Source organism: Lepidothrix coronata, unplaced genomic scaffold (assembly GCF_001604755.1).
Source record: "Lepidothrix coronata isolate B3197 unplaced genomic scaffold, Lepidothrix_coronata-1.0 Scaffold115, whole genome shotgun sequence".
Classification (NCBI taxonomy): domain Eukaryota; kingdom Metazoa; phylum Chordata; class Aves; order Passeriformes; family Pipridae; genus Lepidothrix; species Lepidothrix coronata.
In genome coordinates this window covers 1975113-1993868 of record NW_016690295.1, presented here as the reverse complement: position 1 = coordinate 1993868, position 18756 = coordinate 1975113, and the positions used below count along the sequence as shown (strand labels likewise).

At 37.4% G+C, this 18756-nt stretch overlaps 1 protein-coding gene across 1 annotated transcript in view; it reads left to right on the top strand.

Annotated features, from left to right (window-relative positions):
- Positions 1-18756, top strand: part of PPFIBP2 (PPFIA binding protein 2) — a 97616-nt gene that overhangs the window by 28164 nt on the left and 50696 nt on the right. Inside the window, exon 3 of the mRNA XM_017824971.1 lies at positions 1829-2043. Within this exon, the coding sequence (XP_017680460.1) occupies positions 1829-2043 (215 nt within the window). The remainder of the gene's footprint in view (positions 1-1828; positions 2044-18756) is intronic.

The window sequence follows — 18756 nt, the reverse complement described above, 5'->3', positions numbered from 1 at the left end:
AGCAGCGGAAGTCAGCAGGATCAAAAGGAGTATTTTGAGTCTGAAAAGAGGTTAAGATAATATGAAATACTTCGGTAGTGAAAATTAGCGTTGCTTTAAAAAAAAAGTTTAAAACCTTGCTACTGAGCCTTGCAAAACTTCAGAAATTTCTAGGGATGGTTGGTTTTACATTGTTTAAAACAGTCAAAAAAACCCCCACGCTCATTGGTCAGCAGAATTCAAGCCACACAATTTTTTGCAAATATCTGACAGAATGCTTTGTGTCATTAAAACAGCGGTTGAAGATAACCTGGTTAATACTATTTAAATTTTCCCCAAACTTTGCGTAGAGTTAAGCATTCACAAAATGAGAGCCAAAATATTGCCTTTGTTCAAAAACTGAGTGACACGGGGAATAACATTAGTATTAAATGATCAATTGGCATTTTGGTTAAAAGCTAATGTGCGTGCAGAAGGCATTTCAGGGTATTAGGACCCAGAGTGTCAGTGTATTCATGAGTTGTGTTTCAGGCTATGTGTAATGAAACATTGGGTCCAAACATAGTTTGTAGTGTCTGAATCATGGTAGATAAATGACTGTAGCAGGCAAACTAACATTGATTAATGCAAAGTAGTGTGCATTCGAGAAGAAAACTTGAATTCCTTACACGTTTATGCATCCCATTGGATCTGTCAGCTCGGGGGGGGAAAAAAAAGGTTAGCAAGTAATTTTCAAAGGCCCAGTGAAGATTTTTGTTCCTTTCATAACTAAGATGTAAATTATGTTAAACACAGAGGTAAAGTGAAGAACATAGTAAGGAGATTATTATTATACCCTTGTGTTCATCAATTATGTAGTCTTCTAATGAACACTATATGGATCCAGTGAAGTATGAATGATCAAAAACCTAAAAAAAATCCATTAAGGTAAATAAAAGGGGGAAATGGGATGGCTTATGCCAGAGAGAACATGAAGACATCTGTACAACCTATTACGTACATGAGGCAATGAATTGTAAATAAAAACTTTAAAAAGTAAAGGAGATAGTTTTCCACCTGACTAGTTCTTAAAGAAACAAAGGGATATTAAATGATACCAAGGTCTGAAATTCAGGACCGAGAAAAGAGAGTTTACTTTAGTGTGCATCTCATTGAAACACAAGGTACTAAGACAAAAAGGTTTAGAGATATTAGAATTTGTATTATTTATAATCCTTCCATAAGTGAAATGTGTTTTTTACTGTACTTAATGGTGTCGAGAAAATAATATTGGTGCTAGAGGGCTGGCAGGAGGAAGGTGTTGTAATTTAGAGATCTTTTTGTAATTTAGAGAGCTAGCAAAGTTTTATGTGCCATTTTTATTGCTAACTTCTCGTGGGTTGTTCTTTGTGGGAGTTTTAAACCTGCCCACAGTCATATATTTTCCTAGATCTGGTAACATGATCTATTTTGATCTAAGTTTCTTCTCAAAGGACTGCATCAGTTATTCTTACATTGCTTAACACTGCTCTGTGTAGGGACTTCTGTGTAGCTGAGAAGTTAGTGACATCTCATGGCAACCGTGGAAAATTACAGGTGACTTGAGAGAAAGGATTTGGCCTTAACAAACATTACAAATGTTTTCTAGGTCAAATTTCTTTTTTAATATGCTCGTACATCCCTTTCACATTTAATTCTCCAGTGCTCCTGATTTATCTGGAGACTAAAGCAAGTGTTTCTAAGCCTGAAATACTGGTATTTGTCAGTGAGCATCTGAAGCCCAAAAGTTGTAGTGCGTAGTATCTATGTATTTGTCACCCAGAAAACAATTATATAACGTTATTGTCTCTCCTTTTTTTATTTGTTTTAGGTACAAAGTCAGCTACAGAGTATGCTAATGGTGGTTATGATATTGTGTCACCTGCTCCGTCAGTGTACTTGGGCACATTTCAAATTCTGCATCTCCTGGAAGATCTAAAGATGGCATTGGAAATGCTGGAGGATCCTCAGGAGAAAGAGGCATTGAGAAATCAAATTCCAGGGGCCACAGCAGTGTGTCTGCGGGAGTGGTTCGAGGAGAATCTGGTGAGTAGCTATTTGAGCTTTTCCATTTTGTTTGCAACGGAAACAATGGATTGGTTCAAGTATTTTCATATTACTGCTTTATGTGCTGATTATCAGAGCAATGCAGATGAGAAGTTGATAAAATACCTTATTTTGTCCCTGGTGAGGGAAAGGATGGTAAAAATTAACTACAACAAAAGTTGCCTTTTCCATGGGTTATTTTTGGTTTGGTTTACTTTGGTTCATTCTTTGCTGGAGATAACAAATTTATAAATCATTAGAAAACTTTTAATTTTTAAAGTATCAGTTTGGAATGCAGTGTCATTGTCTGTTGAAGGAACAAATTCAGACTGGATGATTCTCCTGTCATTTCCCTTAACTAATGGTATTACTAATCTCCAAAGTATCTTATGCACCAGGCAGAGGTGGTAAATCCTGGAATGCTCTTGATTCTGCAGGTGAGACATTCATATTGGGATAGATGGGGAGTAAACAGTGGGCTGTACTGGGAAAGGCTGAGGCTTACCAGGTGAGGAGCAGATCTTCAGACAGACCTCAAAAGAAGAGGGACATTATGGATATAAAGGAATAGAAACAGCAGGTCCTGCCACAACACCAAGCCTGACACTGCAGGTGAATGGTGATGTTCCTCATGTGTAAAAGCTACTTGTCACTGTCTCAACATCAGAAAAGTTTTCTAGGTGAATGGATTTTCTTCTGGTTTTGTCAATGGATGTGACCTTTTATGTAATTTGTCCTGTGGCTTATGTTTTAGTGTTTATCTTCTGCCGTAGCTGCCGTGTGTCAATTGTAACCTATGTTGTTGGAAATGTAGTTGCTTTTGTTTGAACTTGTTAGCTGCTGGTTTGTTGGCATTCTTCACAGAGTGCAGGTCTGTGGCTGGAAAATCCTGTTTGGGTCCATATGAGAGAAAGGAATGAGAATTTGGTACCAGGTTTGAAAACAAAAAGTGAAGGCAATGTTTGATTTGGATTTATAGTATTAGCTTTTGGATTTAGATATCCTTAGGCCAGCTCTTACTGAATTCCTGCCTAAGCAGAAATGTTAATGTTTATTGAAGTCTTTACAATAGCTAAAAGATGTTTTTAATGCATAAAAGACATAAATTTTCAGAGTTGTTCACAATAAAGTTAGCCCTAGACCACCAAGTTGAAGAGTTTGAATCTGGTAATCTGGCTTTGTCTTCTGGTGTAGAAATGTTAAGCTCACCTTGCAGCCCTGCAACGTAGGTACCCTTTTATGCTTTGACTTCTCATATTAACTATATATGTGTGTCTCTTCTGTTTCATGGGTAACCAGCCAAAAAAGAAGCCACAGACTTCTGCCTTTTAGACTTGCTGATGTCCTAAAAGCCTTGTCTGCTGAAAAAAGAGTAGTATTTGTTTGATAAAGCAACTGAGGAGTCTGGATTCAAGGCCAACAGAACAGGGGAAGTTGATGGCATAGAGTATCTCTAGTGGACTATGTAGAGATCACTGTTTTTAAAATATTTTGCCATGCTCCGTGTCAAGGGAGGGTAGGGCACAGCTGCTGTGTCTGTTATTTGAAAATGGATAGTAATCTGTGTATTTGTAGACCTTTCTCATATTTTTTTAAGTGCAGATAATTTGTAAGCGTGCACATAACTTCCTTTGAATTTGGGAGAGCTTTCTCCACTGACAAGCTACAGTTCCAGTTGGAAATTGGGAAGAAATCTGGTAAAATTTAGGTCAGTTCAGTGAAATGGAATATGTATTCCATAGTTATGTCCCATACTGAAATTTCTTTCATTCCAACCCAGAGCTATGAAACATGACACTTAATATGTGGATAAGGACAGTTGAGGTAGTAAGCTGTAGAGAATGAGAACTCTCTGTCTCCATGAATCCATTCACATTGGAAGCCTCAAATGGAGTTTGGTAATCATTACTCTGTGAAATGCAGAAGTGGCATTAAGTAAACCTCACTCAGTTCCCATGGTTTAAACACATCAGGATGGAAACAGTTTGACGATTTATTAAAAGCATAATTAACTAGAAATCAGGGAACTATATATTTAGGACCAACATCAGCAATACATTAGATAAACCATGATGCTAGATGCTTAAGAAATGTTAAGGAACACCTACAAATTTCTAAATGCAGCCCTAAAACTAATTCCAGAAAGTTAAAATGCCACAGACAGGCGCACGCACATTCACAGTTACACATTTCCTCTCTCACAGCTGGTGTTGGTTACAAGCCTGAACAGCCTCTTCTGTGGATGTGTGTTCCCCTGTTTTACACACATCCCCTCACACACGTGGGTGCTTTAGCTTTTGTATGTACTCGTGGAGTACTGATGCCTTTGAGCTTTTTTTTTTTAGAGCTATTGCAGGTTGGAGAGGGCCTTTGTTTTTTTTTTTGTGGGTGATTAATTCCACATCTGTTTTCTTTGGAGGTCCATGGACCTTCCTTTGAAGCTAGAGGGCTGCTCTAGCATGTAACTGAATAGCTTTAGAGACTACAGCAATTGCTTTGTTTCTAACATTTTGCATAAATAGGTGTCAAAAATATTCCCAGTTTATACTGGTTAGGCATGCAGTGGAAACTAAAGAGAAAAAAAGCAATCTGATGTTTATTTTAAAAGCAGATAAGCATGCTTCATTCAAGAAGAGAGTGTTATTTTATGATTCTTCTTCACTTAAATGTGTAATTAAATATATTATTAAAAAAATTGTTGCAGCTACCATTGTTAGTGAAGAATACAAATGATGTGCCTTATGGAAATAATTTGAGTATGTGTTTTGCTACTGCCCCATATTGCTTTTATGGGAAACCACAGAAAGGGAAGTCAGAAAGATGACTTGAGACTCATTATTGCTGGATAGTATCAAACACCAGCATTTAACAGCATTTGGGTTTGAGCAGAATATGGAATTACTGATTAGTCAGGAAGTTTCTGTGATGATTATGGATGCTAGAGCTGATCTCACCTTCGTTCGGTTCCATAGCAGCAAGCTATGGAATTTATCAGACATGAAATACCACCAAATTATGTTTGATGGTTTGATCAATTGGATTATTTACTTTTTTTAACCAATGGTAGCTGTTATACTCTTTGGTCTGTCTGCTCTAGGTGTGAATACCAAATCTGTGGGAAAATTCAGATATTTGACATCATGCTTTATACCTGATACTGCCTTGTTTACTTGCCCTTTTGAGAACATCTCCTTTATTCTTTTTCTTGAACCATGGGTGATTTATTTTTCTCTAAGGAAGAGGCACACCATTTGTGAAACTAAAGGTGTGCTTTTTGGAAAGGCTCCTTTTATTGTGTCCGTGGTCTGGGATCTATGAACATACCAGGTTCCTGAGTTTGTAATATAACTGGGCACAGTAACTGTGCTGTCACTGCTCTGAAAGAGACGAAACAGGTTTGACAAAATTAGCACTGAATTTAGAAAGGTTGTTACTGTGTACTATAGAATGAGGATTTTATAGTTTGCTGCAGTTGCACAAATCTTTTGACAAACCTAAATAAAAAACTATTAATTATAGGCTTTTAACTACTTAAGAATTGTATTAAAAAGTTCTGCCTCGAAGAGCGTGTCTGAAGTGTTTTATATGGCTTTATGATTGTAAATTCTTTGGCCTTAAAAGCAGAACAAAAAGACCTGGGGATTAGCATGCAGAGTTCGTATAAAACAAACTTGTGGATGGTATCAATGCTTCTTGTTAAATATTTTAGTATTGCCAGTGACCACGTGACATATCACAAAGCAGGTAGTCATTTCAGCATTAAAAATTAATTGCTGCAGTAACAACTGACTGTGTTTGGCTCTGTGAGCTACGAGAGAATGTATTTGTTTACAGTTTCATAACTCTAAAGGAACTTCTACGCTGTTTAATTCTGGTTTTTTGTTCCATGCATCTTTATGGAACTCTTTTTTGAGCAAAGAGGAACACTACTGTTCTTATAATGGTCCTTGAGCATGAGTGAAGGCCTCATTTTCAGGATTACAGAACACAATCTTCCTCCTAGTGGAACATCTGTGTTTAAAGCACCATTTCATGATGTAGTTTTATTTACTGACCCTTAAAGTGTTGATTTTTGAAAACCCATTAGTATTTTCCTCATTACAGGGTTGGTGGGTTTTTTTGTTTCTTGGAAGCCTAAGTCTGAAAATCTTTCTAAATATTCTAAATTTGAGGAAACAGAAAGGGGAGAAGAGCATAGGAAATAGTAGAGGAATGTGTGTTTAGATGCATTTTTAAATACAGTGTGATTTGCCTTATGATATATGTAGTGCCTTGTGTCTTTTCATGATCTGTTTTATTGGTAAAACCAGACTTTTTAGCAGAAACAGGATAAATTCCTTGGAGTCTTGACTGCTATTTGGTCATGATTAAAGTTCAAAAGAGATTGTTTACACTGTGTGTTAAAATGAAGGGATTTTTTTCCTCCAGTGTGTTCACAGGGACTTGGATTAAAAGAGTAAACCCCAGTTCAGAATTCTGACTTGGTGGAGTTTGTGAAGTTTTGAACTTACTTCAAAGTTTTATTTTAAGCATGTGTTGAAGTGCTCTGCTGAAACATAATCACCGGCCTCTCTATTTCACTTTTGTCTGAGATTCATTTCACAGAGTTATCTGTCCAGAGGAGAGGCAGAAAACAACTGCACTTCAGGGCACTTCCATATACTTGAAAACGTGCTTTTATAAAAGTATCAATAGCATTTTTCAGCAACAGCTGAGTGGGAATCTTAGCAGTGCCAATTAAAGCCAGTATATTTGTCTGCTGGTAGATTTGACTGTGGAACTCAACTGTTGAGAGCCTTGATGGAACTATATATAGCTGAATCTTCCCGTTGCCAAGTGGTATTAACACATGTTAAATTGAAAATGGAGCAGTAGAGCCTGCTCGGGATAGTGTAGAAGAGCTGTCATTCTGAAAGCATTCATGTTTATTTTTGCCAGCTCGAAACATTAGATGGGTTATGTTTTCTGAGGAGGAATCAGAGTTCAAAGTTGTATGACCCAGTCCTCCAGCTCCTTTTCAATGAGTTGATGATGCAAGGCAGTCCTGAACTGGAAGATTTGGTCGTCTCAGAGTTCCCCAAGCGTGTTAGAGCAATTCATGGTACACGAGAAACAGCGGAGAAACGTCCTTCATATGTGCAGCTAGTTCTGAATACCAGAGAGTGCCCTGGAGCTGGTGGAACAGGGCTGTACAGAGCTTGCATGGCATTTTTCTAAACCAGGCCTAGCATTTTCAGTGTTCTGTAGTTGTTTTGTCTGGGAGCCAACCAGACAAACCAGACACCTCTCCCTGTGCCTGCTCACTGCAGTAGCTCTCAGCAGAGGAGTCTTCTCTGTGTGAAGAACTGATAGAAGCTTAAAATAGCTTTGCAGCGAGCAGGGCTCATTTAGATCTCTTTCTTAAAATGAGATTAGGTTTTGGCTGCTTCTTTCACCTTTGTAATGGTCAGTAATGTTTAACAGAGCCACCTTAAACTACAATGAGCAGAAGTGCTCAAACAGAATTGTGTTATGGCCTTCGGCTTAGAGTACTCATGGAAGAAAGGTCGTATTCCTGTTCATCTTTCCTTTTGTGTCTGATGTAATATATGGTGTCCCTTTTTCATTTCACATTATGATCTGTCACTAGAATTTCCAGCTCTTTTGGCTTTTCACAGATTTAAATATTATGCACTGCATTAATTTAACAAACATTAATGCATAAATGTAAATAGTATGAAGTATCTGCCTTTTGAAGTGGAGATAGAGGAAACATAGGAAAATGTTTTCCATAAAGTAATTAACAGAGGGATTGGTAAGAGAAATTATTTAATTAAACAATGGTGCTGACAGATAACAATGGAAAGGTAATGGTCACATAAAGAAGATGGGGACAAAGTTTTCTTTTAAAAAGTCCTGTATTGATTCAGGTATTACCTGAATGTTAGAGAAACAGCATAACATTGAAGTATTTCTATATATAAACTCTATTCAGATTACACAGAGTTTGGGTAGGTTGATTTACCTCATTTGCTAAATTTTATGAGTTATGATAAACATGGCAGTAACGTATCAACAACAAAATTATTTCATTCTCTCTTGCATTAGTGTGCTAATAACATCAGTAAACAGACCTGTATTTAGTTAAAGTGCAGCTAAATATATTTTCAGGTTTTGTGATCTTTCAAAAACAGAAGCAAATTATGTTTATTTTAGACACATAGTACATACATGTTGGCATGCTACTCTTCTTCATGAGTAGATCAGCAATGTGCTTTATTTTCCTAAATAATGAAATACTTAAGAAGAAATTTATGAATATTTGTACATTCCTTATCAGAAATAAGGACTTGTAAAGGTGTATCTGCAGCTTATTCTGTTTTGAGTCTTGTTACGTTTTTTTTCTGTTCTGAAATTTCGAAGAGAAAATCTGATGTGTGTCATAGTGAGGAGAGGCAAAAATGTTACCTGCAATGTTGTTGATATATGTGCAAGTATTTGGTAAATATCCTGTTCCAAATGTTTCATATACTGACTTACTGCATGTTTAGTAGTTTCAGCAGTGCTTTGAAACCTTTCGGACTGGAAACTAAACCTGAATTATTGTAATGTGTTGTGTGGTAGGATGTAAATATATATCTTTAATTATTTTCTCTACGTATCAGTGCACTCTTGCATATAACAACTGGGGGAGGTGTTCACAGTGGTTTTGATGTTCTGCTAAGTAGAAAATACCTTTTGCTTTTCATGTAAAAATATAGTACTCAAGTTTCTTGCAATCTACATTCTCTTCTAAATAAGCTTCATCCAAAAAGTCATATTTCTTGTAAAACTTGGACTGAGAAAAGCATTTCAGCATATGGCAAGGAATGTTTGAAACTGCCAAGAATGTGCAAATGTCTGTGAATGAATTAATAAACAGTAACTTCATCTAAGCATCAGTAATACATTCTTTGTGCAAGCCAAGGGAAGAGAGCTACTTATTGCTTGAGCAGTAACCTGAAAGGACATAGTAGTGCTGGAGATACATGATATCATACAGCCTGCAGATGGGAATGGCTCCAGAGATGTCAGCACCTGTTTGAAGTATTACCTCCCCCCTCCTCCAAATATGGAATAAGAATAAGGGTTAACCCTGCTGGCATGGAACTAATGGCCATCTAAATCTGTTTAATTCTTAAATACAGATTTTAATCAAAGAATTAAGCCATTATGATTGAGTGTATTTAGTGTATTTTATGCTGGGAAAGGATTATTTGTTCGTGTATCTACATAATGTTATTTGTTGTCTGTTTCCCAGGACATGGTTTATTTTTTTTTTAAATTATCACAAGTAAAGCAAATTTGCTCATCCACAGAATGCAGTAATTTTTTTTTTCCTTTTGTTCCAAGAATTTCTTATTTCTCTTGTCACTTAGGCATTATTGTTAGTGATGATTAAGACTCTAAGACACATTTCCTTTCTGGAAATAATTCATCTAGATTCCTGAAGCCATTGCTCACCATGAAACAGGAATTTCTTCCTCCATTGTTTTCTGCACAAATGGCCTGAGTTTCTTTATACACAAGTTTTCTCATATTTTCTCTCTCTTTCTTCAGTCTGAAGCTCTCACATATTTCTGCAGCGTGGGAATGACATCTGTGAATTGGCATGCTGAAAAAAATTTTCCCTTTTAAAATCTGGTCCTAATCCTTTTGTTTCCAAACCAGCCCAAACACTAGGACTGGAAAAAACATGTAGGCAAAGTTGATGCTAATTCTTGGGAATGGGCAAATTTTTGTTGCATGTCCATCCTCAGCTGGACTCCCCTGATGAGGCTGGAAAGATTCATAGCTGGACATTGCATTTCTTGGCCTAAGAAGCCAAGTTTGTTTTCTTTTAGTGTTTTCAGAGCCTGATGGGTTTTGAAACCAAAATGATCTGTAAGTTACTGCTGAAAAGGCAGACAGGTGCTATGGTCCAGGGACTTGGACCTGTTAGAGGCTGAAGAACTGCTCTGATTCCTATTCCTTTGTCCTCTGATTTTCCAGGAAATTCAGTAGCAGTAGAACTCTATTGACTGTTTGCATTTGTGCTGCTCTGAGAGATCACAAAAGCATGTATTTTATCACAAACTTTACTGAATAAAAAGTAAAATTGCTAAAACAACAATAATAAATATATTTTTATAATGTTCCTCAAGCCACAGTTGGGTGGAAGAAAGAAGGACAAACAACTCTGGTTTTTTCTCAGCTCAGTGTTGGTGGAAGAGAGAATATGCCAGACAGTCAGATTGCCTTTTCCTCCACAATTCTAAGAGGATTTGTGGATGTTTTCTTCCCTCTTCAAAGGCCTGGAATGGAGGGACATGAGAAACCTAACTGAATGTTTAAAGCATTCTAGTACTTTCAGTTTCAAAGCTCGTGCAGCATGTTTATTTACTATTTGAAACATTTAAAATCTCGTTTGAAGTATTTGACATGCTGACTAGCAGAATACTGGGTCGTTTAGCTGGGTGTTTTTTACAGGTTGTGTATCAGCAGACCTTCTTGTGACTAGCACCTTTGGTGTTCTGCAAACTGAGTTTTTACTTTTATCAACACTGGCAGGAGTCAGCAGTTTCCTATGGAAGTAGAGAATTGGCAAAGAAATCCTAATGGGTTTTCATAAAGGTTGTAGAGTATATAAACTTCGTTGACTTTAAACATTTTGGTGCTCAATATTGCATTTGTATTGGAGACAACACTAAGAAAAATAATTTGTTGGGGAAGGGAGCAATAGCTGGATCACTCTCTGTGGGGTAACACTTGAAGGTGGTGGTTTTTCAGTAGTAGTGTGGCATTTTTGTTTGTTTGATTTTTAACTTTCCACTGAACCAGAAGTTGAAGAACTGCACACAGGCATGGACTTCCTGAAAATAAGAAAAACATACAGTGGTAACCTGATGAAGCAATCCTCAGGTTTCAACATATTTTCCTTATTTTCACACTGCTCAGAGAGACTAACCTGCTTTTCTAGTGAAATGGAAGAGCATTCTAAGCAAATCTGGGGCAATTGATTTGCATTCAGTTGGTATCTGAAACTCGCAGGCCAAAGCTCAAGCAGGACGTAAAGTTCAGCATGCAGGTGACAGGCTCAGAGTGAGCATGTGACTGTCTGGAATGTATGCTGTCAACATTCGTGGCTGATAAGATGCAGAAAATTCAGACACTTACCTTTTAATCAGGAAGAATGACTAGCAGAAATCCTTTGCATGAAATCCAGCAGAAATGACAGGGCAGAAATAAGGTATGTTTGTCATTTTTAATGCTTTTGAAAGAAGAAATGGATACTAACCTGACCGCAGACGGTACACTGAGGCACTAGTAAGTGGAGTAATATAGTTTTTTGTAGGTTTTATATGAAAAACAAAATCATTAGCTGATAATGCGTGGTGGAGTGTTTCAAGAAAGGCGTTTCCTTCTTCCCTGAAATGAGAGTCTTAGAGCCCATGTTTTGAAACAGATGAAATGTGGAACTTGAGGCACCATAGTGGTGGTGCTATGGGATACACAATACTGTGAGATAAAGTTTGATGTATTTGCTGTTCTTCGTAATTAGATAACAAGTTTTCAGGGGAAAAAAATGCCTTAAGCTGTTGGAAGTTCATTATTTAATGTCAAGAGAACCTCTGTTCAGTCTTCAGTTTGTCAGCCATGACAGAGGCTGTAGTGCATAGAGAAGTGTGCTATATTAAGTGTTAATTTATTTTTTTTTAAAAGGACCATTGACAATGTACTGAGACTCTTGCCAGACAGTGTAAACTATTCAAGAAATAGTTGCCCTCATCAACTTTAAGATAGCATAAAAACAACCACATTCTATGCACACAGCAAGCCAAATCCCCTTCTGATCTGCTTTTTGGAACTGACAGTTCTTTTATCTTATCACATTTACTGGTGATTTTAGATATCCTAGCACCTCTAGAAGACTCTTAGCACTAACTTTCTAAAAATTGTAATGTTTTCCTTGTCATGTGACTTTAAATAAGAACAGATAATAAATACACAAAGGAAACCGAAAGTCTAGGTTTATATTCTTCCCTCTTTGTGTTATGGAAGGTTCTCAAAGAGCTCCATCAGGTCCAAAGGATCGAGAATGGCTGAAACAATCAAAACCCACGTCTCTTGCAGAAACTTCATCACATGTCTGTGACTTCCCCAGCTTGGAATGTGGGTAGATGCCTAAGTGAGGCAGGTCCCAGTAAGAACAGCTTTTCAGGGTATTATACAGACTCAGACTTCGAGTCCTCTGTGTCTATCATTGGTGTCATGGGCTACTTTGACACTGGCTCTTCCAAACTGCTGTTTTATTGCTTCTTAAATGCAGGAGTCAGTTTGGCTGTAGAATCTGAAGAAAATGAGGAAATAACTAAACGTTCTGAGATCATCACAAAAATTCCATGGAGCCAACTGTGTTTAGGTCTCAACAGGCATTGCTCAAGCAGTTGTCCTTGTGTGTGTAACAATCAGTTTCCCAGTTCAAATCCAAAGCCACTCTTAAGCAGGGGGAGATACAACATTGAAAACTGGAGTTTACTGGGAAAAAATTATGAGTTATGAATAAACTACTCTGTGGAGGCACTAGAGGACACCGCAGTAACAGGCAACACTTTTAAACTTCCCTTCTTGCCAGAGCATTGCGTTTCATATGCATTTATCTTGGTGTTGCAAGTTTGAAAAGTTGCCATGCTATGAGATTTCAGCTTCAGCAGGAACAGACAAATATCTTGGAAGGGTATCATCATCTTCTGTTGAGATGGAAAATCGCCTCTTTGGCAATAGCAGTATTTATGGGATCATTAACTTATTCACAGGCTCGTCCTTGAATTCCTCCTCTTTTATAATATCTTTTGAGAGGACAGGCAAGTAATTCAAAGAGCAGAGCTTATTTTTAGGTTTAGTCTGAGCCTGAAATAAATTGAGAAGGCTGAGTAGTGTTACAATAAACAGGGAGTAAAACAGAGACAGGAAATAGGGGGTCTTTGGTAATGAGTTCCAGCCACTCTTGAAACAGAAAGCCAGAGAAAGCATTACTTGAAAAATAGTTTCTCAGTGACAGCTTAATAATTTTTAGCTTGTTATTCAACATTAAAGGGGAAGAGTTTTTGCAGATTTCTACTGTTCTTGAAAGATCCTTTTTTAAAGATCATTTAGCAAGTTATATTTTTGATGATTTCAGAGTCGCATTGTTCTTGTCGCTAACTGATCTGCTGTTTAAAAAAACCAGATGTTTGGGGGAGAGCCTGAAGTTTATACAGTTGTGTGTTATATATACATCTGTGAGAAGCCTTTGGGATAAGACCGTGGGACAGGGGCAGGAGATTTAGCTTAAAATATGAACAGGCACTGAAGGTTTCAGAAGTTGAGGGTTGAAAGGGGAAGAAATCACAGCTATATCCTGTAGAACAAAGCAGTGCGCTCGCTTCCAAAAGTTTCTTTTTAACCCTGGGAATGTAACTGCTGAGATGGGCCCAAAGCATGGATGGTGAGATTGATATTTACAAGCACTTCACGTGGCTAAAGAGGGTAAGTGATTTGCTGGGCTTTTGTTTTCTCTTTCTAAATGCACGTTAGCAAAATCTTAGGCAGAATAGTCAGCTTTGTGAAAGGAAATGTATTCAGTGTACATTTTATTCTGAGACATAAAATAGTGTAAGTTTCTTCATGAGAAATGAATTAAAGACGTTTCTTGATGTAGGAGGAGAAGGCTTAGGGAGGGGGGGAGAGAATCAGCTGTCTTTGTCTTTAAAAATGAAACTCTAGGATCAAACTTTGAGCAAATGGCAGTAGATTCTAGCAAGTGCTCGTGCTGTCCTGAGGTTGCAGTACAACAAAGCAAATCCTGCATGGGAATGTATGGCAAAAAAAGGAGAGTATGTTTATCATGTTGTGCTTTAAACTGAAAAATTATTTGCAGTAGCTCTTCGCTTAATTGATTCTTCATCGGGGTAACTGTATGAGACCTTTCTGGATGCCTTTGTTCTGGATAAAAATGGTGGTACTTTTTTCTTTGCATGTTACTCTGATAAAATAACTTTTTGGAAAAAAAAAAGACACTGCTATTTATTTTGTGATGAACTGCCTGAACATAAATTAACTGCATGAGATTGTTTTTGTCTTCCTATAAAAACAAAGTAGGTTTGTGTAGTAGTTTCGTCATCTTGGAAAAATCACTTTGTCAGATTTTAGATTTTTTTTATGTTCTAATTATTTATTTTTCAGTGTTAGAGATTATGAATGGTATGTGAATAGATCCCTTACAGTAGGCTGGTTTTTAAATTACTATATGAATTTAATTGTGTGTCATGAAAGCAGCACATGTTCTCTTAAAAATCTATTTTAACCTGTGTGTACTTTTTTTGCAAATTCTTGTATGTGTATATGTATACACACATGTATACATATGCACATGCACTCTGGTTTTTTACTGACTGTATAAACATAAAATATAGGTCCATACTTATGTGAAATATGATAAGGAAGTTTAATTTGGGTAGTTTCTTGAATTAAATATAAAATATTAATGATGTGTAAGTCTTTAATAAAAGCTTGAGAATCTTGAAGTTAATTTACAAACTATTTACATCAGGTTCTGGAAACTTTTACATTTCTGGAGTGTGTCTGGGTGGGGATTAAATGGGAAGCAAATGGGATAGTGAAGGAGAAGAGGCAACAGGAAGTAGCTGTCGGTAGCATTATATATTAGGTTAACCTGTGCTCTGTGCAGTTAAAGCTAATTACCTATAAAAAAAGGTGTATTTTGACTTCACATGTTAATTTGTTAATTAAACGAGGCCATGAATACAGTGTGCCTGCCTGAAATTTCCTGGTGCAAATTTCAATTCTGTGAGGAGAGGTTTGCTAACAAAAGGCTAATAAGGTGTGCTGCTATCAGGTTCTGTGTATTCAGAAAGGATACTGCGTTCAAAGGTAGCACAGAATTTTACAGAAATTAATAATACCCTTGCTGCTGTTGCATGTAATTCCTTTAATGTCAGGTATATAAAGGAGAATATCAGTACTGCTGCTTTTCCTTGCAAGCTCTTTAAAGGGGTGTGCATATGTGGGGGAAGGGAAGAGTACTGAAAATGAGCTTGTGTTGTTGCCAGGAGAACTTAAACAGTTTGCTCTCAAATTCCTCTGACAAGTGATTTAGAAATAAAATTTTTTATTTTCCTTTTTTTTTTTAAAGTTGAAACAACATAAGTTGTGCATTTAATTCTCACCTTCACAAATACCAGCATCACGTCTGGCACTGACTGTTACAACATATAAAGATTTCACTTCTTGCAATCATAAGCTGTTGCTCTTTGGCTGATAATAAAAGTAAGAGTTGCTTTCAGAGTAACAAATGGCATTTAACAGAGAATAACTGCAGCAGACTTCCATAAAGCCTTGGTGAAGTATGCCAGAGCTGGCTCAAATTTCATCATTAGCAGAAATCACTTCAGAGACCAGGATTGGTTTTGCTGTTGCAGTGGTTGGCTAAGACAGACTTGTGTGGTATCTGCGGCCTGGACTGGGTTAGGGCAGTAAACAAATACAAAAATCATGGGATCCAGGCAGGCAAAATGACAGATACAACTGCTATTTTCAGACGCTTAGAAGAGAGGGTCTGGTTTTAAGCAGAGGACTTGTACCATAGTCTGTATAGTAGCATCAGCTGCTGTTGTTTCCGTGCAACAGCAGCAGGGAAAAAGCAATATTTAGATCAAATTGAAATAAAGTGTCACCACACTTCAGTGCTTTCCATTGGACTTCACTGTCTTAACATGACCTGTGGAAATGCTGTGCCAAGAATGGCCAAAGGTGTGGACAGAGTGGGCAGTAAAATGTAAGAGCAGACGGACAGAGCGAAGAAACAATTTAGCCTTGTCTCAGTTCTGTGTGAGGCACAGTTCATGTGCTTTCCTTTGTTTGCTGTTTTTTCTCATCTTTGCTTTTTTTCTGCCTTTTGCCAATAATAAAAATTCCAAGTCTGCAGTAGTACCTCTCAGAAGAGAAAACTTCCTCTGATAATATCTTGCCTAATATCAGAAAGACAAAACTCTGCAGTGGGTACAGCTGTACTGGACTTCACGGCATGTCATACTTCGATGGCAATTTCAGAATTGTCCCAGTTAGCTTATTTTACCTGAAAAGCTGAATGTCTGACACAGGCACACAGAACGACCCTGGTTTCATGCCATGTTGTAAGAGTTTGTGACAGTGCAGGTATTTGAGGATACCTTGTTAGTTAGACTGAAAGCCCGGATAAGGAGGTCACGGGAATTATTAAGAGAGACATGTCTCTCAGCAGTCTGCTTATGGAAGGATATGGAAAAGTCCTTGTGTATGTAGTGTGCTTTTAACATTACAGCTTGGGCAGCAGCACAGTTCTCATAAAGTAGCTGGTGGGCAGTTTGTAGGCAGCATTTTGCAGATAACTAACGTTGGGTTCTTTCACAAGGTGTAAGCGTGAACCTGTCAGTGTTCAAAGTTTCTGTTGCAGACTAAGGAACCTGAGATACCTCCACTACCTGAAGCTGAAAGTGAGCCATTTTTAGCAAATGTTCTTTGGTTCTCCCAAGGGATTTGGGTCAGAGGGTTCACATACAATTTTATGTCGTCCTGTTGCTTTATTCTTAATCTTTCCCTCTGACCTTAATTGGAATGCACTATTCAAAATAAAACCAGCACAACTCCCATTTTGGTATGTAGACATGTAGGCATAACCACAAATTATTAATACAAATGCTAATATTTACTACAAAAAGTGTTATGGGCTCTCTAAGGATATGTTAAATTAACTGAGCTATTTGAACAGGGGTGGATGGAACCCGAATGGAAGGTCTCCAACATCTGGAAAACTGTGTGCAATGGTCAGATGTCTTGTTTGGGAAGAGAGATGCCTTCATGGGAAGTGGGGGCATCTGATAACTGTCATAGCTTGCTTTAGACTTACCTTTTGAAGTGCTTGCAGCACAAAGCTGATGGTTGACCTGAAATAGGTGTACATTGTTCTTTTGCTTTCCTTTTTTCTGAAGCAAATTCATAACCTGTACTAGCAAGAGGTGGAGTGATCAAACCCATGATATAGCCATTAAGTTCAAAGTACTGAAAGTGAATCTTATGACTTATGTAAGGATATCTTCCTTTCAATGATGTAACTATCTGGAGGAAAAAAAAACAGGTATTAGTTTTCAGAAAAATTGTCTGGGTAAAATATAAGTATTTGTTCAAAATTCTTTGTTTTAATGACTACCAAAATTTACCTGCCTCTGTCTTTGCTTAATTTCAGACTATGCACTGTTAGCTTTGTCAAAGTGACTGCCACTTTCATTTAACCAACAAGTCACAATGGCAAATAAAAAATCCTGCTGTTGATTTACTAATTACTTCCAGATGAAAGGCAAGAATTATAGATCCAGAAATCATGTTCCAGCCTTCTCCTCCTCCTCTCAGGTACACTGAGGGAATGTACATATATTCAGATGGGTGTGTATCTGGGGTAGCATTAACATGCCAAGAGATTAAATTTGTATTGCATCCACAGTCAGAAGCAAATAAAAATGTTTACTGTGTAGGCTGTTCAATCATCACTTCATAATACTATTGTGACTCATAACATAATTCTACTGACCAAAAAGAATATGACAGAGATGGAAAGACCATAGTCTTGTAAATATTATCAGCTCCAAATAGGCTGGAAGAAGTCTGTAGTCTACATTTTCTTGTGTTGAAATGTAATACTGCTGTTTGTGTGCTGCTGGTAGTTTGTGGTAAAGCTGACTGGTTGAACTCTGCTGACTCTACTCCTTGTTTTCAGCTTCTAAACTATAACAAAAAGCAATATGTGAAGCATGTCCCTAATCTTCCCCATTAATACGAGTATTATTGTTGCCACAGTCATCCTATTCAATTATCAGTGGAACTGAAGGTGATTCATGTGACTGAATAAGAAGAGAGGAGGGTTATGACATAATCTGTCTTCTCAAAGAGGCGGGTGACTTGTTGAAAAAGCTTACAAATCACCACTTTAACTGACTGCCAGCTTTCTTTTCCCAGCTCCTCCCCGCTCCACAGCCCAGTATGAGATCCATGGTATTCGTGACAAATTTCTGTGTAACAGCTTGCTGATCAACTTCAGAAGTTGGTGGGGTTTGTGTTAAAATTAGCTGTGTTGGAGACACTTTGTGCTGAAACATCACACACGCTAGGAAAACATAAACTGGCCTGTGCTGAGCTTCATTACCTTGCACATGTGCTTGCTTTCAGGGTCTTACTTTTGTAGTCCATCAGGATACAGCTAGAAGTTCCCTTACAAAAGCTTCCCAACAGAACCTCTGTAGAGAAAACCCATACAACAGCTGTCACTCTGTTCTGACAATAAACTTCATTCTGAATTGTTTCCTATTAAAATAACATGCAAGAAAAAATAACATTCTATGCATAACAGACTCTGAGAAAACTACTGAAAATTAAGATAGCTGAACTGATCAAGCATTTCATCCCTTTCTTGCCATATTCTTTTATACTTTTGCTGATTACCACCATTTTAAATTAAACCTGCAGAATCATTCCCCGAAGTCTGATTTTTTGTGTCATGTATTCTGAAGGAAAATTTAAGCCCTTTTCTTGGAAAAGGACTCTGTAATGACTGGATCATGTAAGTGATACTTAGACACTTAGAAGTTTCCAGCAGCTACCAATATTGTGTTCAGATTAAAGAAA